The sequence below is a fragment of the Seriola aureovittata genome, chromosome 8, assembly GCF_021018895.1.
Source record: "Seriola aureovittata isolate HTS-2021-v1 ecotype China chromosome 8, ASM2101889v1, whole genome shotgun sequence".
Taxonomy (NCBI): domain Eukaryota; kingdom Metazoa; phylum Chordata; class Actinopteri; order Carangiformes; family Carangidae; genus Seriola; species Seriola aureovittata.
This window is the reverse complement of record NC_079371.1, coordinates 22,571,942-22,595,438: the sequence shown is the minus strand read 5'-3', so window position 1 is coordinate 22,595,438 and position 23,497 is coordinate 22,571,942. Positions and strand designations below refer to the sequence as shown.

The following is a 23,497-nucleotide window of genomic DNA, read 5'->3' as shown; positions in this document are numbered from 1 at the left end:
GAGTTGATCATTAAGGTGCTCCACCTCAAGGATTTATTTTAGATTTACTTCACACTGTAACTTCTTGGGCAAAGTCTTTATACTGTATGCCTAAGACCAACTTCAGTCTTGTGCAATTGTACTAAAATAGTGCTTTGATTTTAGTTTAATGTAGCTTGCAGCTGCTGAGTTGTTGAAATCAAGCACTGTGGTAAATTTCCCATGGGTCTGATTTTTTTTTTTTGGTTGGGTATTTTTAAAGAACCATAAAGTTGAATTTATGATTATTTTAGATACAATATCAAAGCAGTTTCTCTTTCTCTGAAGTGAAAAAAGCCCCAAAATGTTGCACTTTCTCACTTTCTAGCTGCTGTGCTTTTCCCTTCACACTATAATGTGAATATAAAAAGGAATGACTTTGTATAATGACCCTTTTTAAAGTCTGCTCTTCCTGGGTTACTCTTTCTGTGTTTTTATCAGAGTAAAGCCTTTTGACAACTCCCCGGTCCCCTCCTCGGCTTCCCTTTGTACCAACTGCCTAATTGTGCTGTTGCATCTTTCAAAATGGCTAATGGGGTTGAGAACAGCCAACGTTGCTCACTTTAAACGGTTCAAAGAGTTACTTGGATTGATGTCACAGTGGATACGGTTTACTTCCCGCTGTCTGTTTCCCTCTCTCCTGCGCACACCGTTCCTTATGGCATCAGAAAATGAACCTAAAAATAGACTAGCAGTCAACTGACAGGGCAAGCATGTGCTTTGCATTATTTCTATTGAGTAGGATATTGAAAGAACCCTCAATACTACCTGAGCACTAACAGCATAAAACATCTATAAGGCAAGATACAATCAATTTACCATAAAAGATGAGGCAAATTTAATTTTGTGAACAAGTGTTCAGGAAGTAGCTCAACATCAAAGCAGCCGGCTGAGGGCCAGACCTGTCTGAGCCTGTATGCATCACAGCCATCCCCCTTCTGACTTTATGGCACATTTTCTACCAAACATAAAGCCACAAAGAAGCGTTTACAATGTTTATGTTTTCATTTGTGTGTCTGTGGGCCTCACACCTGCGCAAAACATGACCTATTTTACCATGTACTGCTTTATCTAGAAAGGGGCTGTTGTGCAGGTTCCCAATTTAAAAATATTCATGCATGCCGATCCCGCTTAAAAATGGAAATGTATTCAAACTCGTCTCAAAACACCTGTGAACCCCTGCCACACACACACACGCACGCACGCACGCACGCGCGCATACACATAGTCAAAGAGAGAAACACACACACACGGAATTCAGTTTTCGGTTTTATTACCCAAGAGGTAAAGTATTTTATGATCCTGTTTTAAAAGCAGTTCTGTGTTGGTACAATATATCAGTGGTAACATTTAACAAATTATTATCCTCCACTGACTTCAAAGTATTGTTCACAAAACTGCTTTTGTCTGTGCTTTATCTTTCTACATCACGCTGCTGTTTCACAAAAAAAAAAAAAGGTGCTTTTTAATCAAACATAAAGCTGAAGGAAAAGAGACATCAACACATGCTGCCAGCAACACAGGTATCGATCTAGTGCTTTGTTGTGTAATTAGATGTTTTATCTGTTACCATTGTTTTAAAGTCTTCCACTTAGTCTCAGTGGCATTTCAATAGTTGCGACTTAGACATGCTCAGCTGTGTCCCACAGAAAAGGCCGGGGCTCAGACGAAGTGGGCAGACCCTCCTCGCTCTCAGGCGTCTGCTTCAAAGCTTTTCCTCTGGCAGCGAATTACTTGTTTTGGTTGATTTACTGTAAGTGTTAGCCTGATGCAGGTGATTGATGAAGGGGATACACCAAACATGTTGAGGGGATTAGATGTAGTCTTACCTTTTCTTATTCACTTGCTGGAACACCGGCGCTTGTTTCCAAGGTAACATTATATCCAGGCAGCTCCTGTGTACCACAGCTTGACAAGCCACTATTTTCTGTCCACTGTCACTACTATTAACATTACACAATGCAGCAAATAAGGTTCGACTGGTCATGTAATGTGCAGGATTCTCTAAGGCTTTAAAGCACCTGAACGCCCAGTTGAAGTATGAAGGTGTGTGTGTGTGTGTGTGTGTGTGTGTGTGTGTGTGTGTGTGTGTGTGTGTGTGTGTGTGTGTGTGTGTGTGTGTCTGTGTGTGGTTTATTGGATTTAATTGACAAGGACAACATAACCATGCAAACCCCCCAAACTGTCTTAATTTCCTTAGATTCAGGTCTTTCTAAATTTTCATTGGTGCAGATTATGACCCTGGCTCAAGTGGCCACAACAAAAGGGAGACACACTGTGGTTAAGATCAATAAAGAATATTTTTATTAAACCTATTTAAGCTCAATCAGTAGTGTGTGGTGTGCACGAGTGAGGTAGGACTTAAAGTATATGCACATATAGCACACTGGGTGCCACAGGTGTTCCAGGTGTACCAATCAGCTACCTGCAGACAAAGGGACACAGATTAGTAAAAGGACCCCAGGGATTATCACAGTGAATAAAAGCACAGAGCTGTGTTCATGGCATGTACGGTACTTTCTGTGCACAATCCCACAATGCAGTGCGTCACACTTTAAATATGTGAGAATTACATGTAAAATGATGATGAGTCATGAGTGTTTGAAATCTCACTGTAGATCACTGCTCGCTATAACTGAGCTACTGAGTGTCTGTTATAATGGGAATACTAAATGAGTGAACGAGGGAGCGATTTTGTGACGTCGCCAGTGATGTTCCTCTTTCCTCACCTCTTTCCCACCAAGGCCCCTCCCACTTGAAACAAGAGACAAGAGCTGATAGAAACACATACAAAACATTAATCTCTCATGTGAAATGACCAACTGCTCTAACCCCTGGGGAAAATGATATGTCCATGCAGGAGCCCGTCGCTCATACTAAGAAGCTGAGGGAGAGAATTTGGTTTCAGGATTTTTAATAATATCGATAATCCCTTAAATAAAGTTATGATAATGTGTTCATTATGAAAGAGATACCAGAGAGAATCAGTGTGTGAGTGAGTGGGATGAGTGGAATGTGTTTCAAACACATTTTTAGTCATTTTTAATGTAGACTCACCTGACTAAATAAACTGATTAATAAATGCATTCAGGCTACAGTATTACTGTATCTGCTTTAATGAATGTTTAATGAGCTGCCTTGTTTTATTAATCTGATAGTGGCACAGTGATAGTGAAACAGAACCGAAAACTTGACTCTCTCCAGTGAATTCTTCTCGAATCCACAAGAAATCTCGACAAATGATGCTAAAAAATGCACCCTGAGCATTGTTCTCTATGATAAATGTGCTCCGCTGTAAGACACAGCTGAGCACCATTATCACAACAACTTTGGCCTCTTCTTTGTTATTGTTCTGCAATAAGACTGGGCTCACTGTGACCTCGGTCAGTGCTAGGTGGTCTGAACTGCAGCCTGCCAAACGGCAAAGAAGGACTTTTAAAAAATAACAACAATATATCTGAGGAGGGTTGATAGGATTGACGTCTTGTACTAATGAGTTAACAATTACACTAGCTGCTGTCTGACTGGAGTTTCAAGACACTTTGCGCACCACCAACAAATACAAATGCAGCATTATTAACCCAACATTTGCCATAGTTATATGTTGCGATCACTCTGTTGGAAAAGTGTGACTTTATTGTTTTTGTCTCTTACAAGCCACAGTGCTTGACGTGGACATAAGGGACATGAGGGGTGGCAGGAGTCTTTTTTTAGTGTTATTGCAGTTCCTGCTGCCTGCTGCGTGTCTGGAGAGTTGGATGGTAATCATAGATTACATAATAATACCTTAGCTCTATGACTAGTCTAATTTGAGTAGGTTTTTTGAGGAATCTGTTAGTTGCAAAGCTGTGTCATTTACACTTTTTACTCTAGAGAGAAAGTGTGATTTACTATGATCAGGAGAAGCTTAGAATAACAGCAGCTACTTTTTGGGGGGCTGCAAATAGACAGCAATTGGCCTTTATTTCTTATACAAGGAGGAGAGCTTGTGCTTTCTGCTTTGAAAATGTCAAAGCAAACAAGATGCTTTTCAGCACTCAGAATTTTGCATGCCACAGTGTTGGGAAAAATGTTTATTGTTTCAGGCTGATGTGGATTAGTCCTGCAGTCTTTCAGAGTACACAGGTTTCAGAAGGGAAGCCATGTAAATCTCATAATTTTTTTTCCTCGTCCTTCTTCCCCAGTGTAAAGCATAGTTGTAAGATAACAGCCACATTAAGAGCGTGACACAATTCTGGTTGTCAAGCACAAACACGTAGGAAAAAACAGAAAGATTAGGTAGTCATTCTGTCGATTTTTCCACCCCACACACTAGTTAACAAGTAAGGCCGGCAGCTCAGATCCATCACTGTCCTCGCATAAAATCAAATCCAGGCCAGGATTTTCCGCTTTTCCTTTGCATAAAATAATGATGAATACAATCCCTGCCATATTGTTCGGGGAGTTGTGAATAATAAAGAATAGTGCTGTATGGAGCACATTACTCTGCTCCTTTCCTCTGTTGGAACAGGTTTCCATAAAACACACTGATTAATAATACATGTCCAATACTTGCTCAACTCCTTCAGGGTCAGCTATTATCCTGTAGTACTCTTCAAGCTTTGACTGCATCCTGCTGCAAAAGAAATGTCCTTTTTACTCTGTGATTACTTTTGACTGAAATGAAACATGTTTCTAATGTCTCACTTTTGAGATTTTCTAAATGTGTAAATAGCTTTTGAACAGCGACTCTTTGAAAATATCACCAGCAGCTACTTTAAATGAATATTGGATACAATTCTGAATATAATCCAGGTTTTTGTAGTCAGTAGGTGTACTGTACTCCTGATGCCTGGGATAATCTTCACATGTTTGAGGAGAATACAATTAAAAACATCGGTTTCCTCAGGCTGTAACTCCCTGAAAATTCAGCAGCTCCCTGAACTTCATTAGCTCTTAATGCTCTTCATTCCTCCCCTATCCATTACTAAACAGGATAAATCAGCCTGTCACTGCCACAGCTCGTACCATCCTTTTGTTGTCTGTTTTTTTTATTTTATTTTTTTTATTGTGGCTTAATTAACTCATTATCCTTTTTTGGACAGATATTAAAAACTGTACGTCAATTCAAGAGCAGATTTGAGGAAAAAAGTGTTTTCATTTAAGTTTCACTGGATAAGAGCATATGCTGAATGCCTGAAAATGGAAATTAGACTAAATGTAATTGCCTTCATAATCGAAAGCACTTTTCCTTTAAAACTTCAATTTGGGACTTTTTGCGCATATAAATTATTGATAGTTGGAAAAGGATTTTTGTGGAGTAAGCCTTTTAGAAAGAGAAGAGCCTCATGCAAACTTTCTTTTAACCTTCTAGTAACTTCAGACTTTAGACGCAGACTCACTGTTGTACGGCACATTATAGGCCATCTTTCAATCTGTATTAAATGTTGTTGACGTGCATTCATATCTTACATAACTTACATTCTCAGAAAAACATTAAGGTGGAAACCTTCTTTTTACTGAACTTGTTGCATTAATTGCTGGAGAAAAAGAGGTCAAGTCCGCTAGAAGGAACATTGGATCAAAATAAGTTCTTGTGAATAGAAAACGCTGAGTTGCCAGGTTATTAGACACAGTACGTGAAGCTTTACAGTCTAATACTGCAGTAAATCCTCCTTCATGAAGGTTATAATGCTCAGTTTTTGTTGAAACTGTTTTAGCGAGGTGATGATGATCGTTTGGAGATTGTAGTTTGTGGTGCTGTTGTTGTTGTTGTATTGCAATATACTGAGAGGTGTGTGTGTGTCCCCCCCCCGTTACATCATTGAGGGTAGGCTCAATATCAGAAGCCTCACCTCACATACATCATGGAAGAGTTATTCAGGGACATTGAGCATTTTGAGCGTTTCACCACTCAAAATTCAAAATACTCTCCTGTTTTACCACAGATATTATGAATATAAACAAACCTGTTACTTCAACCTGAAAAACATTTGATATATTTGGATTATGGTATAATGGATTATGCCTTTAAAAGTAAAACATCTATCTATCTATCTCTCTCTCTCTCTCTCTATGTCCTACATAAGAAAAAATACAGGCTATATATTTTGCTCAGGCTGTTGTATGATTATGCATTTATAAATGAGTGTGTTTCTACAAATGCATTTTTGAAATGTCCAGGAGGAGAAGCAAACCTGCTGTAATGTAATAATAACAGTAGTAGGAGCGTTGTGGCCGTGGCTGCAATACATCAGTGAGTTTTGACATTTCACAGTCTTTAATAGCAACGGACTAAAATTACACCTGTAAAAGTTTTTTACCATTCCAGGGCAGCAGTTGTAAAAATCCTTCTGTAACCTTCAAGAGCAGCCGGTAGTCGGGATCTTTTCACTGCCACTGTTGCTATCCTGTTTTATTATTACCCTTAACTATTTACGATCTGTCGCACTCAATTTAAAAAAGAGGGTTTTGATCAAATGTCACACAACCTCAAAATGTACCAAAATATGTTACTACGCTGTTTCTCAAATTATAATGATGCAGAACCAACCACAACAGACAGAGTGATGGGTGCGAGAAAGTCTGTTTTCCTGAGGCGATTCATTCTGTCTTCCAGTCTCACACCTTTAATTATTAATGTTACATTGACACACTGCATACCGAATGAAAGAGGGGTTATGAGCTACAGAAATATAAGGAATCCTGTCTAACAAGAGACAGGGATATGAAATTAATTAAAGCAGTGAACTTTGAAAACCTATTATAACAAAGGCTCTCGCTGACATATACAGAAACACAGTCAGGTATTTTAGGCTGTAGATCAATTCTCATCTGTCATATTAGAAAATGTCTAAATATGAGCTATTGTTTTGAGCCTTATACTTCCTTCTTTGCACTCCTGCTGCTGCTGGTGATGTGAATGCTTGTTTTGGTTCTGTTAACAAGTTTGATTTGATTTGGCTCTTGTCACTTGTTTTACAGCTTCTGTTGACAGCTTTATTTGATAAGAAGAATTATTTTTTCATTTATCATTCAGTATATAAAACCTACATTAAATCATTCGTCTAATGTCCCAAAACCTATCTGTGGATATTTAACTGCGAAATGCATGAACAAGTACAGCACGACTGCCAGAATCCACATCCCAGAGTCACGTACCACAATTACTTGAATATTGAACGCAGAGTTTTGTGGGGGAAAATCAATACTGGCTTACTGCAAATGCAAAAATGACACAGTCTGGAATCTTTCTCTTCTAGGGGAACAGTGGAGGCACGCTTTGTTTATGTCTTCGTTTTGGGCATCCTCTTCACGGGCACCAAGGACCTGCTGCGATCCCAGATCATCACAGCAGATGCCAAACTGAAGAGCAGGGGATTGTGGGAGATTTACAGCGGCTTGGTTTTGTTGGTTTCGCTGTTGTTTCGAGCTCACAACCTGCCAGTGCTGTGCTGCTGCCTGTTGATCCAGACGCTCATGGCTCAGTTTATCTGGAAGAAACTCCACTACGACGCAGCCCAGACCACCATCATGCACTACTGGTTTGGACAGGCCTTCTTTTACTTTCAGGTAAAGAACAATGATCACGTCAGCGGTACCGTACGTCTTAACTACGTGTGCTAAAGAGTAATTCAACTGGAAAGCTCTTTTTGTTGCACTTGTAACCACACCCAGCAGTGATGTCACAGGCTCCTGGAGTACACCTGTACATCACTGCTGCCAGGTGACAAGTGAAACCACTTCAGTTACTCTTTTAGTGATGTAGAGTCTGTATGTATTTGTATTCTGAACATCATCAAATGTTTCCTGAGTTGTTGCTGTTTCCTCTAAGGCCAGGAACACACTGGATGCGTGGCGTGAGCGTGACAGCTGCGGCATTTTAGTGATGTTTTCTGCCAAAAAATAAATCAGTAATTGATTTATAATGAAAAGAAATCCACGCTCGTGACGGAGGCAGTGTGTCCCCCGCGTGACTAACCGCAAAACCTCAAAGTAAAATTTCCCCACAGTGTTGCTAATGCATATTATCGTTATTTAAATCTTCAGATTAATAATAATAGTAGTAATATGAACAGGTGCAGCAGTGAGGAGCTTAAAGTGGGCTTGACACCTGAACGTTGCCTTGGATACACGTCAATGCTGGCATGGCAGTAGTGGGCTCACAGGTTACAGCAGTTCACCAGCTCTTCCAGATGTACAAGTCCGTGACTGTGTGAGGTGAGCAGGGCCTTGTGTTGAGATACTGTTTGTTTCTTAAAAGTCATGTCAGACCCATCGGGGTCCCGACATGGTGCATGGTTGTGGGTGATTTAATGACTTTACTCGATGTATCGCGGCTTGTTCCACGTGCGCTGTAGTAAATGATTATATCGTGAGTTAATCATCATGTAATTGTTTTAAGTCGCAAGCCTGAAATTGGCTTTGGCGTTTCGCTGCTCCCGCTCTCAACCATGACACTCTCCCTCTCACAAACAACACACACCCCCCGCCCATCCAGAAAACTCTCCTGGGTGCGTGCGTGTGATGTAGGTGAGGCGTGTGTGTTTTGGTATCTGGAGCGGAGGGAACTGCAGAGAGCTAAAGAAGTGAAGCGCCGAAGAGAGTTTCTACATGTTCAGAAACGCTAATTGAAGATGGAGGCGGCTGAATGCACCTTGTTGGTGCTTTGAGCTCTGTTTTAGTCAGGGGTCAGATATAACTTGGTTCTGGTTTCCCTCTCTGTGCACGCAAATGTGAAATTGTTCCAATAGAAGCCACTAATGAATTACCAGTAAACAAGCATGTTTTAATGCAGATACGTGTTGCAGGGACTAGAATCATAATGCTGGTGTGATTTGTGCATCAAAAGACATTTGAAAATACTGAAATAAATATTGTGCAACCTAGCAATATTATTTTTAGGCCATATCGCCCTGCCCTAATGTCTCTGGCTGAACAACAGTTGTCTTTGTAAAGGCAGGTGGCACTGTGGCAGGTCCCTAACAGGTGGTTTGTGGGTACTGTAGTTCTAGTTTGCTCTTCGTGGGAATTTGTTGACACTAAGAAAAAATTGAATTTCACCCATTATATCCATTTAAGCTTTTAATCTCTCCAAAACAAGCTTGACTTTAGTCTGGACCAGTAGAACCAACCGAGCAGTTAATCCATAACACAAGTCTTGCTGTTAAAAATAAATGATTAACAATTACGGGTTTACAAATTACAGCCATTTTAACACCGATTGGTGCTGACACCACAAGGACAGAGGTGTGGGGCCGTGTATCAGAGCTAAGATCGCCACCGCTCACTTCAGCAAAAGGAAGTTCACAGAACAACAGAAAAGTTTTTCTTGTCTGATTGTAAGAGACACCTAATTTAACGCTGTGACACAGAGTGTAGCAACGTTTAGGAAAGCTATCACCACTGATAAAGGGTACTGTAATAGGTGTGTTCTGGGCAAAGGAAGTGTTTGTGTTTAAATTATATTACTTTCATCCAGCGCTGGCATGAAGACCAACTGGACTAGTTGTTTCCTGGGGATGTGTTATGGTGTTATGAGCCATGAATGATCCTCAAAGGCAGATATGATACCTGCCGTTTGATTTAACCTCCACCCAGGACACATATTTGGTTAGCAGCTGTGTATTGTTGTCAACACTGAACTTCCACATCGCTAACAATTTAATAACCCTCATAACCTTTGGGTCATTAATACTGTGATGGGCTCGGGAATAGACCGCCACCAGACAATTTTCAGACTAACCGCCCAGGCATGTAATTACAGACCTTTGAGTAATAATGTTCTCAACAAAGCTGTAACCACAGTGGATCTGTAAAGCTGCGACATATGTGATTTAAAATTGCTGCACTGAAACAAAAACTGTTGTCATGCAGAACAATCAAAATTATGCTGAATTAAAATCTAATCAGCGAGTACAGTTACAGCTGATCAGGGACCTCTGGGTTGTAAGATATTGCTGCAGAGTCTAGAAAGTGGGCTTCGCTTTTCTCTTGTTTTCAGAAGTTTTATTACAAATATTGGTAGAAAGCTGTTTTTTTCGAAGTGTCCTTGTGTTTTTGGCAGCCAAACACACCAAAACACAGGAGGATTGTGGGAAATATTCCAGGTAACCTCACCTGCAGAGACGTCGTTAGTGTCAGGAAAAGGGTTCAATCGTATCACATGATGAATTCACCGTCTCACAGGAGACGTTCAGCTGTCCTGATCACTTGGAGTGATGAACGAGTCAGACTGTGCAGTGGATTTTCTGTGGATTTATCTCCGTCCCAAAACCAGATGGTCAGTAAAGCAGCAAGAAGGTGTTTATTCTTCAGAAATGAGACAGTTTGTGCAAATGTTCCCACATGAGTAGGGACGAGTCACCCCACGGGTACGAATTCAGATGCAACTTTCTGCAACCTTCTGTAGAAAATATGAATCATCACACGGATGGTTTCAGAGCTCAGAGCTGAAAGGTGGACTCGCATTTAATTAATCTGACAAAAGTAACTGGCGATAAATGTACAAGTTGCAGCAAGTATTTATTTCTGTTTGGTGCACATGAAACAAATTACAGACAGTATTCAGTATTCACAGTTTTCTGGAATCATTTGTTATCCGTGCTTTTTCTTTCTCGCATGGCGTACGCTCCAGCAAAGAGCTCCATTCGACCAACCTCGCTCTCTGACAGTTGTTATGACAATCGATTTTGTCTGAAATTCATACATAAAACATTTCTTGCTCTCCTGGTTTTTCATAAGTGATGTATTTGTTGATGGTGCAGGATGATATTTGAAAGATCACAGCATGGTTTCAGCAAGAAAGCGAGTAGAAAACATCCGTATGCAGCGACCGACCTGCTCACTGATATTCACTGCCTGTTTGTTAAAAATGGAGCCAGCTGTTGATGTTCTCTTCCTCTGTGATCGGAGATGTCTGCAAGCAAAGGGAGACAAACAGTTACTTGATGTGTTGCAGTTTATTGGTCATCATTGCATTGAAATTTAACAAGAAAACCATCCGTGATCTGTGTTAACACCCACAGATGTTTCTCCTCATGTGCGTGCGTGTATGGACTAAAACATGAATGCAACAGCCTAAACAATCAGAATGAATTTTTTAAGGTAATTATCTCTTTTTATTCACAAGGAGGTTGAATTTGTTGCATAAAACATCAACAAAATGAATACTAATGAGCCAATTTGAAACTTAGTTTGAAAAGATCTGAATGTGCCACCAAGAAATCAGTTTAAGCTCCGGATCGGCCAAGTTTAAACACAAATGAGCTTTAGAACTTAATTTGAAGAAAATACTGAATATTTCTTAGACACTTGATCTGCACTGACCAAAGATCTGACAAGAGTAAAGGTGCAGAACATTTTAGTAAAGGTGCAGAACATTTTATTTATTTTAGTTTTCTTCAATTTAAAAACAGCTATAACGACTCTCTCACATGCAGGTTGAGCTTGTAATGAAACAACTTTTAAAAAATCTCTAATATGTATTTTAAGGTTTGAGTTGCACTATGTTATTACATTTGAACCAAGGCTTATTTTCCTTGTGTGAATATATCTATATACATGAGCGTGTACCATTTGTATTATGGCTGTGACTCCTGATTGCATTGCAGTGATAAAATCTCCTAAATCTTGAGATGAAACTTCTGAACAGGAAAGAAGAAAATAAGACAAGGTTAGAGAAGTTTAATGTTTTCGGTTTACTGCGGGCACATTTGGCTTGCATCAGAAATACTGGAAATTGGTTTTTAAATAAACCAGAATTTTTTTTTTTTTTTTTTAAAACAAAGTGTGTGTTCTGGCACATACACTTATGCACAGATCCACAGCAGCCTGAGTGGCTCTAACAAGAGTCCAGCTCCAGACAGAAAGCTGTGTGTGTGTGTGTGTGTGTGTGTGTGTGTGTGTGTGTGTGTGTGTGTGCTTGTGTGTGCTTGTGTGTGCTTGTGTGTGCTTGTGTGTGCTTGTGTGTGCTGCTCTGGTCAGGGACTGGAAAACACAAACAACTGGGCCGCTGGGAGGGCAAAGCTGGAAGCCAGGAGCTCAGAGTAATGATGATAAAGCAAAGGACCAGTTCTTTAAAGCTCTGAAATGCTTACAAAGCTTCACCCGCAGATTGTTGTGTACTCTTTTTTTGTCTGTATACAGGGTAAGTTATTCCTGCGCCGCTGGCGATGCTAAAATAAGATTTCTATGTGCTCATGCAGGGCAATTCCAACAACATTGCCACCGTCGACATTTCGGTCGGATTCATTGGACTGGAAAGTTACGTAGAAGCACCTGCCATCTTCTTGACAGCGCTCAACACTTACGCAGGGCCGCTGCTCTGGGCGTGTCACCTCGTCTGCTACCTCAGCTCAGAGAGAGACAGGTAAGTGTCAGTTTAAAAGTCACTCTGTGGCAGTGACGTCCCACCACGGTGTTTGTACTCTTGGGGATGTATGCAGTTTTCTGGGTGAAAAGTTGAACTCATTAACTCAACTAAACAAACTTATATTATTATTTGATTAAAAATATATTCACGTGTGTTAAGGACAAAAAAGAAACTGCAAAATAAGATTAGAAATTGGTTTCATGCAGATCTTTACTACTATATTTACAATAACCAGTAAGCTGCCCCTTTAGCCTGAGTCTGAAAACTAGTTGGCATGCGAACAGAGAACTCAAAATACTTAAGTGTAAGTAATGGATCAATGGTTGAAATAGCTAAAAGTAAAGAAGAAAGAAGTTAAAAAATGAACCTGGCCAGAAGTAAGAGATGAACAGTTGATATAGTTTGCTAAAGTCACAGAAATGGTTGAAGCGTCCAGTTTCTGTCACTCCAAGTAGTAGTTGTATGAATCTCACCATGAACGAGGAAAACTTGACACTGACAGCTCAATTTTATGAAAATACTATTGTAATAATAAATAATAATAAACCCTTTTTTTAACATCGACAATTTAAATAACATCCAGTTCAGAATCCATTCATAAAAACACTTTTGGTACATGATGGGTGGAAATTAATTGAAACATACTTCTCTCCGGACCCCAGTAGCTCACCTAGTAGAGCGTGAACCATTCAGGCTGAGTCCAAACCGAATCCGGCCCGGGCCCTTTGCTGCAAGTCATATCCCCTCTCTCTCTCTCTCTCCCCTAAGTTTAGTGTCCCTCTTTCACTGCATCTATCATAATAAAGAATGCCCAAAAAACATACTACTCTCTTTCACTTTGATTTTAAAACAGCTGTGGCAGCACATCCACACAGAATCATTACTATTGCAACGACTTTTCTCTGTGAGGATAGTACAGATGCACAAAAATATTCTGTTAATTGGTCCACTCGTGGCAACAGAGAGTTTGGTTTGCAGGGTATCAAAGATGCATGTAAACAGCTTAACCTGCATAAGACCTAAACTGGAGAGAAGCCACTAGCTTGGTTGGTGTATGTGTGTGAATGCAGCCAATAACTACAGCTTCCCCTCAGCATGGGGCCCCTGCATAGTTCTGAGTGATGAGGTCTGTGACTGGGCAACAGCTGTCCTGCTGATAGAGCCAAAACTCAGATTCTCTTTTAATGTAGACAAAGGATGGTGTTTGTATAAGAGGAGTTTGTATAACCTGCCTCTGTTCGGCTGCAGCCTTGTGATAAAAATACTTTACTATAGAAAAACCCCTTTTTAATTTTGTCCCATTGAAAGGGGACTGCAGAGGGTATATACATCCATGCATGATTTAGATTCTTAATAATCTTTGATCCCACATCAGAATATGATGTGTTTAACATTTCAGTAGTGCAGACAGTCTCTGATTAAAAAAGTTCTACTCATCTTCAAATTTCTGTGCTGCTCGAGGCAGAGCCTGGGGATGACAAAGTTGATCCATTCATACATCCAACATTTTGGTCCATTGCGGCTCCTGGCTGGCTCGCCATGAAATTTGATGTGGACATTGAAGGTCCCCAGAGAACGACTCCATGATGTTGGTCACCAAGACACTGCAGAAACCTCCAAGATATCCATGAAATTTTCACTGTCAGCACCCCACAATTTCCACTTTTACATAGAAATATCAAATTTTACCCAGGGAAAAGTAAATTTCTAAATCCACTAACAATAAAGGAGTTAAAAATTCAAAGTGAAGCCACGCTGAGATTGTAGCTACACCACAGCAAACGAGGCAAAGCTGTGGTGTTGAATTTACTGTTGGAAACAACGAAAGCATTTGTGATGAGGAGAAGATAGAAATACAGTAGCAAACTTTGCAGTGACCAGTGACAACATGACACCTGAGATGTGTTGTGTATTTAATGTATTTAAGTTCAAATTGCTGCCTAAAATGTTTCCTCCTGAAAGACTCAATTCAGTCACAGCATTGATCTTTTTCACGTGAGAACCTAAAGTGCAACAACAATGCAAGCAGGCAATAAATCGCATTTAGACTGACAGGGCGATTGATCCGCCCACAAACAGCCGCTAATGGGAGTTGATGGCGGCGCCTGGCTGCCTCGCCACATTCACTGTGGTTTTACCCCCTGAACAGCCACATGACCAGGATGTTGTTTGGTGTGAAACGAGGACTGCAGCCTCTAGAGGCCACGGCAGGGACTTTAGCCTTTATCTATGATGCCCTTAAAAGCTAACACCACCTTAAATCCAGCTGGTAAACATGACACACTGCATCGCTGTGCTGCACACGTGACCGTCGTTCATTGCTGACATTATTCATAGCCTGGTGCTTTCCACAGAAACCCCACCTGTAATATCCACACAGAGACTAATGAAAGTCTGAAATAGTAAAAAGTGCAAAGTACAGGAGCTCATTTAAAATTCATTCTGCACCATCAGCAGCTCAACCACAAGGCAAGTACTGGAAATGGGCTTTGATCAATAGCTATTCAACGGGTTTCCCTTGACACTGTCGAGCTCGACTGAAAGCAACACCACGGTTTGAAGAGAATGTTTTCATTGTTTTAGTCCACATAATCACAGTAGACCTTCAGGACAGGCTGATCAGGGAACTCATCACAACTTTACTGTCATCATTAACACTGTCTCTAAAGTCACATACTCTGACGTAAATAGGCATCTGTAGACATAAAAAGCATATTCAGCTCAAACCTTTTACTATAAATACTTTGAACTTGATTTTCCAAGAAGCTGTGTCAGCTCTTTGACATTACCTTTGTTGAGAGCGGTGAAAAAGCACAAGCGGTGACAGACTGTTGATCTTTTGTGCAGCTCTCTACTTTGCGGGCTCAAAAGTGAGATGGTTTACTGAAATACAATGTCATGAAGGACAGTCAGTCATTGCTTCATTTATCCTTCATTTTGCACATTTCGCACATTTGTGAGAGCAGGTAAAGGCTCCATAAAGACCAAAACTACTTTTTTTTCTCTGACTTATGTGCATGGTCATCTTTCTTCTACACAGCTTGGTCATTTTGTTATGAGTTTCACTTTTTCAACCACACACCCTGGATAAATGACATCCAGCTGAAGTGGAGCTAAGCCTGTTTGTCCCGTCAGTCATTTATAAAACTGTGAGAAGATGTCAAAGTGATGTCATGTGACGCATATTTTCCACTGAGAGAACGAAGTCGTTGGCGGGACTGTTTACTCTGCTGTCCCACCTGAGAACTCGCACATGAATGTATTAGTAGCTCTTTGAGGTGGGACACAGAAATAAACCTTGTGCGTTAAAAAAAAAAGCTGCCCTGTGAAAGTAGCCATTAGGTGAGTTTAAAATTTATGTTGATTCACAGAGCATGGTGGGGTGTCTTGCCATCTTTCATCTAAGTTACCATGACAATACAGTGAACAGCTTTATGTATCTTTGTCTGAGGACATGGTGACTTTACTAGTCACACATTTACAAATGAGTCCATTAGGACAATACAAGACATCGTACATTTGAGTAAATGTTATCATGCTGTTATCAACAAGAGCTTTGTCTATAAAAGTCTATCAGACCAAAACTGAGTTAATAAAAACCGGGTGTAGTTTTTCAGGTTTGTAATGTCATTTAATCAGATGATGTCAGTTATTCTGCCTCTAAAACTGAGGACAGCGTAGCAACACCTGCACTCACACTTTTACCTTCTCTATTGCCCACTCCATTCAGAAAAATGTGCATTACTGTTTATTGGTCACTGTTCGATTACATTCTTCACCTCAACATTTGTGCAAGTGTGTGTGTGTGTGTGTGTGTGTGTGTGTGTGTGTGTGTGTGTGTGTGTGTGTGTGTGTGTGTGTGTGTGTGTGTGTGTGTGTGTGTGTGTCAGTGCCTTTTGGTTGAATTTCCACCTCCAAGCTGGATTCCTTCCCATGTCTCCTACTTCATCAGCGTGCCTTCTCTTGTCTTGGGAAAAAGGCTTGAAGTTCCTCCCCCTCAGCTGGGACTCTGCCTGTTTGAATGAACAAGGTCCCTGTGTTAATTCACCCATGTGTTTCAGCGCGTCAGAGATGAAGTGTATACATACACAACTCTTTGTGTATCCGTGTGTGTTTGGTTTTACATCATCATCTCCTAATCTCCTCGCAGCATCCCTCCTCCCATCATGCAAGTTTTAAAGTCATTTACTTCTTTATCAGAATTTGCCAGCAATCCGCATTATTGTGAGAGGATAATTGGATCAGACTCTTCTCCTGGGTACATGCGTAAGGTAAAATCTCCAGAATGTGAAAATGTGGCCTTCCCTCTGAATCATCAAAAACAATCTGCAGCTTTACTGAATCAACATCATCATGTATCGTTTAGAGAACATAAATCAGCTTAGCATGACCTTGGTTCATATACAAACTTTCCCGTCTTGCTCTACAGGAAGTTTTCCTATTATTGACAGCACAGAGTCGCCTGTTCTGCTCTCTGCAGTGCTTTCCTCCTCTCTGATAAATCCTTTCCCTCTCTGCAGGAGCCCGGTTGCAGTCGGCCATGGTTGCTACTGTTTGGCTCTGCTGAGGTCCGTGCCAGCTGCAGCCTACATTGTGCTGGTAACTGTTCTGCGCTACCATCTCTTCATATGGAGCGTCTTTTCACCCAAATTACTGTACGAGTCCATGCACCTGCTGCTGACTGCGGGAGTCTGTCTCTTCTTCAACACGATGGAGCAGAGCCACAGCTCCAGTAAGTCTTAGGCAGCCAAAGACGCAGATCCTCCATTAAGGAATCCTCTTAAGTGAAAGGGTCGGACGCAATTCTGTTTCTGAGAGACACTTGTAAAGACTGATGCGCACTACAATATGCTTATCCTCACTCAGCAACACACTGATCTGTTCACAATACGTGAATAGATGCTTCAGAAAGAGCCCATTCTCTGGACTCTCTGCGTCTGCGTTGCAAAGATGCTTTAAGAAGACACTTACAATGCATTTTTGTGAGCATTTGATTTAGTATTTCATTCTTTCCAAGGAGAAAATGTTTGATGAGAATGAGAAATGAATGATGAGAAATAATTGAATGATGTAAATAAGATTTTTAAGAATAACTTTTTGTGGTGTGTATGTATACACACCACATATTACCTCAGGGACTGGTGTACAGTGAGCCGTAGCAGCGCTACGCAGACAACAGTGCAGAGTTTGATGTTTTGGCTCCATGGGTAATTTAATGACTTTAATACCACAGAGGAGAAGATGCTGTGATTATGTTGAGCAGAGTGTAAACATGTGATGTTTGGATGTTTACGGAGCTGAACTCTTTTGATGACAGCCACCAAACTCAAAACGCCTTTTTGCCACAGTAGAAAAAGTTCAGGTATTATTAATAAAACTAATGAATTCCATGTAGCTGGCTCAAGTTTCAGGGTCCTGGTTTTGTGCCTGTTGGCTCACTGTCACACTGTCATGACTTACTGGGACACTTTAATACAACAGAGCCATTGTTAATATTAATACCTGTGATTTTCCTACTGTGACGAGTCAAAACGTCTGCTGTGCAAAAGGCCTATCGACTAATCGTAAAGGTTTATGAAGTCCTGCTCTAAGAGGAACCAAAAGAGTGAGGGGGGTGGCAATCAAGTTGAGTCTGTGCCTGCCCACACCAACAGTATTCAGCCCATATTGACTAAATTTATTCATTACACAATTTTCAGTAAATAAAAAAAACCCCATGTACGTAGTTCTCAGTTTAGTCCAGACCTCCAGAATCTGAACCTGGTCCCACTAAAGGAAATGTCACGATGTTTGAATTGCAGCGCATGTTGCAGACCTCAAACTGAAATTTATTCATTCAGTAGCAATTTTAGAGTCTTGGCAAACATGTCTACCTCATATGTCAACTAGAGGTGTGACGCCCATTAAGAACACCAGACACACGTTTTTATTTACAGCCTGTTTTATTTCAGTGCATCTCAATGAGGGTTTAGCTGTAGTTATTTCAGGCACAAAATCTGTCTCAGGCAGCACGTAGAGGAGACTCGATGAAATTGGCATACAAACCCAGGAATCAGTTATCAAGTCGTTCCTCGCCATAAATATATTTCATGTATATTTTTCTCCTTCTTACATTTTCTGCTTAATCCTACTGAGGCAGGATGTAAAATCACAAATACTGAGCTCAGAGTTAGAAACAGCCATCATTCATCTGCAGCGCTGCTTCAAGAAGATGTGAACCAATTCAGTGCACTCTCCTCTCTGCTTTTGTGTTTTTATCTTTATTCCCCACATTGTTCAGTAGTGGGATGATATTCATGTTTTGCTGAAAGAACATTATTCCAGATATACATTACAATTGTAAATGTGGAACTCGTATAACTTCTAGAGTCTGGCAGCGCACTGCAGACTGAGAAACTTCTCTAACTTCTACTCAATCTCTTCCTTCATCACTGAGAATACTTCCAAAGTAAAGCTGGCTATCATCCAAAGCAATAAGAATATGGAGCCAAAAGAGCAAACAATGTGTCGCTGTCTGGGTACTTATGGAGCATACTGTATTATTACAGTATCTAACTCGCTGCTTGGACTCCATTTTCAAAGTAAAATTAGAAAATGGAAATATAGAGCAGCAGTTACAGTCCAGGTCTCATCAAATGTCATGAACCCGCCCCTTCTGAAACGTCACTTCCTCATGTTTGTTTGTGATATTTGTGTCATAGAAATCCCATACGCAGGAATACGGTCTTTTACTTCAGCGGGATGTTACAAAGTAAGAGTTTAAGCTTCAGCTGCAGCAATTATTTTGTTGCATTATGGGTAACTATCATGTCATTGAACAGCTGTGACTACTTCAAAGCTTCCTGCTGATTATAACCTGGCAGTTCTTACATCATTACCCTTTGGGATTTGTCCAAAAGAAAACAAATCAAGTTGAAAGATTTTAGCGTTAAAGCCACAGTGTGCAACTTTTCACCTCCAGGCAGTAAAGTGAATTGTAAGTTTCCCGCCCCAACACTTGTCACTCACCTTGATGAGCTGTCTGCCTTTAAACAACATCTCGCCTGAGGCTAAGATCGCTGACATCCCCCAAGCCGCCACAGGCGTCAGAGAAGCAGATGCCAAACCAAGAAAGTACAAAAAAAAACAGCAATGCTGATGTTCAGTGTGTTTTTTTGCAAGATTTTGTCTGATGCAAGACAAGCTTTACGCTTTATTTGGCTGCCGTCGCAGTTGTTGCTGTGGCTCACCTTGACAGGGACAGGGACCTCAACGCCGACTACACCGGCAGAAAATGGAATTTAAATGTCCTGAACAACATTGAAAAGTCAGACAAACAAGAGGATTTCCATTGGAATGGACAGGGTCACTGACAGACATACACTGCATATGGATCACAGCAGGTTAGCTGGTTTGCATCAGAAGCAGGACACATTTAGCTTTGAGGTATCCAGGCTCAAAGCTGAATTGATCCTTTTCTAAATTGGCAGCACACTGTCAAGTGCCTTCCCTCTCTGTGGCTGAATACAGACTCTCACACAGACTTCAGACAAAGGCTGATGGAAATAGTTTGTGAAGCAGATAATCATCTACATCACTCACGAGGATTATTCTGTCAGTGTTCAGTATGCTTCATATCACTGTGCTTGTCTAATGACCATCGTAACGTCTTGGCAAACTGAAATCTTAAAAGAAAAAGTTCAACATTTTTCCAGACGATCAGAAGAGACTCCAGTAAACCACAACTTGTTGTTTTTACACTTTAGTTTTTGTGTGGTTTATACAAATGAAATTTCACATGCTCTTCTGTAACATTTGGGACAGTCAGGCTAATTGTTTCCCTCTGTTTCCAGTCTTTATGCTAAGCTAGCGTCATATTTCCCATACAGACACAAGATGCTATTGATCTTCTCATCTAGCTCTGTGTTTGTCTTTGTCATGTAAAACAACACACAATGTTTATTCTTTTTTTTTTTATTATTATTATTATTATTGTAATTTAAAATGAACAGCGAAACATCTTCTCAGATGGAAATGGATTTTCTGCTCTGAGAGATGAAAATGAATGTTGCTGGTGTTGTTGGTGGACTGCTCGGTGTGTTTTTACAGTGCTGAAGATGAATGATGTTTGATAGAGCAGCGTCCCTCTGCATCTCATCAGCTACGTTGCACTGAAGTGAAAACCCGATAAAGAGTTTGAGAAGCTGCGGTAGTACTTTGAGACGCAGAGTTTGATAATATCATTACAGCGGTGGCAGCGGCAGATTTTCTGCCAGTGGCCAGAACTGTGATTAGTTTTTCTTTGGGTTTTCTGTTGATGAAGTTTGGGTTTCTATAGGGGACTTTTCTGTTTTGTTTTTCATTGTCCGTTCATAGATTCTGTTCATTCTAAACAAACCAGAAGTGTAAAAAAGACACTGAGTAGATGTGAAACCTCGTGACCGGAGGCTGAGCCGGTCAGGAGGTCGTGAGTAGAGCCGCAGAAACATTATAGATAATCACTTTGACTGGTGAGAATGGGTGAACAGGGAGTGGTGCCTGGATCAGTCACTGGAGTTAACTGTTTTTTCAGCTTACAGAGGAAAAAGTGAATTTTGATCCTGACCTTTTTTTGTCTTAAGTGGATTTATTTTTTTTGTAAAACCTCATGGATCCTGTGTAAAACGTGTCTGCAGCGGTGCACGAAGACGCCTCACAGCAGCTTCTCACAAATCTGATGGGACAACACTTTCTGTGTGAAATCATTCCTCTGTATCCAAATCTCCAACAGCCCATGAAATGGATCAGAATAACTGTGGAATCCGCATGGTTGAAAGATTTTTAGCATGTGTTAGCGATACAGTTTTACATCAGATGAAAAGTGCACTCCTTTCTGTGTGTTTGTGCAGATGTGGGCCTCCAATAGTCCTCACAACATTTTGTTTTAATAGGTTTATTTTGAAGTGTCACTCTTATCAAACCTACTGTTGTCTGTTGGTTTAACTATTGAAAAAGCAAACCTATATCTATATAATGCACCTGTAGGATTTACAAAACAGGTTTTGGGGAGAGTTTTGTTTTTCTTTCTTTCTTTCTTCGTTTAGTAAAATGTCTGATTAAAAGGAAAACACAAACGGCTCAAATCTGTGTTGAATGACTAAGATCTGCGTGTTTTCCATTCTGATCCTACCTGTTTTTATGTAGTTCACAGTAACCATGCAGTTCATCCTGTCTAGTATATGGATATGTAATTTTTTTCACCCTGTTTTTCTGTGATTCGTTTTTGTCAGGTGTGTTGAACTTGATGAAATCACCTGGTTTCTGATTTCCTGGTGTTTTGGGGTTTTTGGCTTCTTTGTTTTTGTTCTGTAACAAATGTGAAATGAAAGAACTATTTACCAAAATAATGGGTTTTTTTTCAAATCAAGAATCATTCTTGCATTATTTATGTTCCTAACAAAATAAACAAAATAAATGCTTTGCTCTGTATCTTTTAAGTTTCTGTCTTCTTTTATTGCCTGTGAAGACTAAAAGGAAAAACATCCAGAGCCTGGTTTTGGTTGAACATTCACATTCTTTAAACATCTTAATAGCCATTCATGCAATATTAGCGATGAGCTGCCCGTTAAACTGTCTCTCAGCTCCGTGCAGCCTGGGTGGAGGCGATGTGTCTGCAGGCCCGGCCCGCTCCCGAGGACGAGTGACATGATGCACTTCTCACTGGAGTTTCTCTTTCTGTCAAAGTTTCCCACTGACTTCATAAAACTGGACAAGAAACCGTGTGTGAAAGTGCACCCGGAGTATCTCCACGTACAATGTAGTAGTAGGAGGATGATAATTCAGTAATCATCCCTCTATCTGCTATCCACCCACTAAATAATTATTTTATCCCTTCAGGAGCTGGACTTCAATGCCATCATTAACGACACATTTCATGCTGTGCTCACTTCTGAGTGGGAGTCTCTCTTAAAACCTCCAAAGTGATGATGCTCTGAAAATGCATTATCGCCTTGAAATGTTGCGAACAAAAACCTGAATTCAATTATTTTTTCATGTTTGTTCAAAACCAAAAATGTCCATGAATGAAGATATTTACCCACGTCCGCACGTCACCCAAAATGGCACAAGGGTGTGTTTTATAAAGTTCAGTATGTTCGTTATTGTGTGTTTACTTTCCTGATCTTACTGTGAACAAAGCTTTGTGACTAAATTCAAACACTGTTCTTCCAGTGCTTGTTTGCTCTGTTATTTTCACTTGTGTTATTTTAAACTCTCTTCACATCTTACGTAACATGTTTCCTCATAGTGTAACACACTGCATGAGCTGTGTTTATGCTCCATTCATCCATTTTCCACCGCTCATCAGCTGCAGGTCCCGACGGCGACCTTATTCTTCGCCGTGTCCTCCGGCTCTTCTGCTGGATCCTGAGGCGTTCACAGAGTAAAGGTGATATTAAATCTCTGCCCCAGGGTCTCCTCCCAGTTCGACGTGTCCAGGAGATGTTTTGACCAGATGCCAACACCACCTCAATTGGCTCCTTTCATCGCAAAGTTGTAGCCGGTTGTCATTGAACAGAACGTACTTCCCTCTCCACGGGACCCGTGTCGGCAATACCGTGCTTCCTGAGGCGTCTGACAGTTCGCCAGAACTGAAGTTAATCAAAAGTCATTCTCACTGAACTCACCAAACTCATCCCACTCATGAGTTTTTGTTTCTGTGGCCACAGAGGCTGCAGCTCTTTTGGACTGCCAATACCTGTCAGCTGATTCAAGAGTTTATTGGGCTTACTAAGCCCAGAAGAGCTCGCCTTGACAGCCTCCTCCACCAGAGCCTTTTTGTGTTGCCATCACAACCGGTGCAGACGACCCTCTGGCCACAACACTGAGTAACTATCTTAACAATAGAGGCTTTAACATGGCCCAAGGTGTTCTGGTGCCCCGGTACACCTCATGCTGAAATATAGATGTCCACCACAACAGCTCAGGTTCAGATGAGGCAGATCGTTCCTCCCAGTCCCACTCCCTCCTCCGGGCTGTTGACCAAGTGACCACTGAAGACCCCCAACATACGGAGTCCTCACCCAGTGTCCTCTGAGGGAGCCGACACAGACTCCACAAAGGCAAACCACTCAAAGCTTTTAGTAGCCATCCTCTCACAGACCTGTATCT

The 23,497-nt window shown here is 40.8% G+C and overlaps 1 protein-coding gene across 1 annotated transcript in view; it reads left to right on the top strand.

Annotated features, from left to right (window-relative positions):
- Window positions 1–21,817, top strand: part of pigg (phosphatidylinositol glycan anchor biosynthesis class G) — a 57,519-nt gene extending 35,702 nt beyond the window's left edge. The window contains exons 11-13 of the mRNA XM_056382964.1: window positions 7,260–7,569; window positions 12,204–12,367; window positions 16,891–21,817. Coding sequence (XP_056238939.1) covers window positions 7,260–7,569; window positions 12,204–12,367; window positions 16,891–17,113 — 697 coding nt within the window. The 3' untranslated portion in view covers window positions 17,114–21,817. The remainder of the gene's footprint in view (window positions 1–7,259; window positions 7,570–12,203; window positions 12,368–16,890) is intronic.
- The last annotated feature ends 1,680 nt before the right edge of the window (window positions 21,818–23,497 follow it).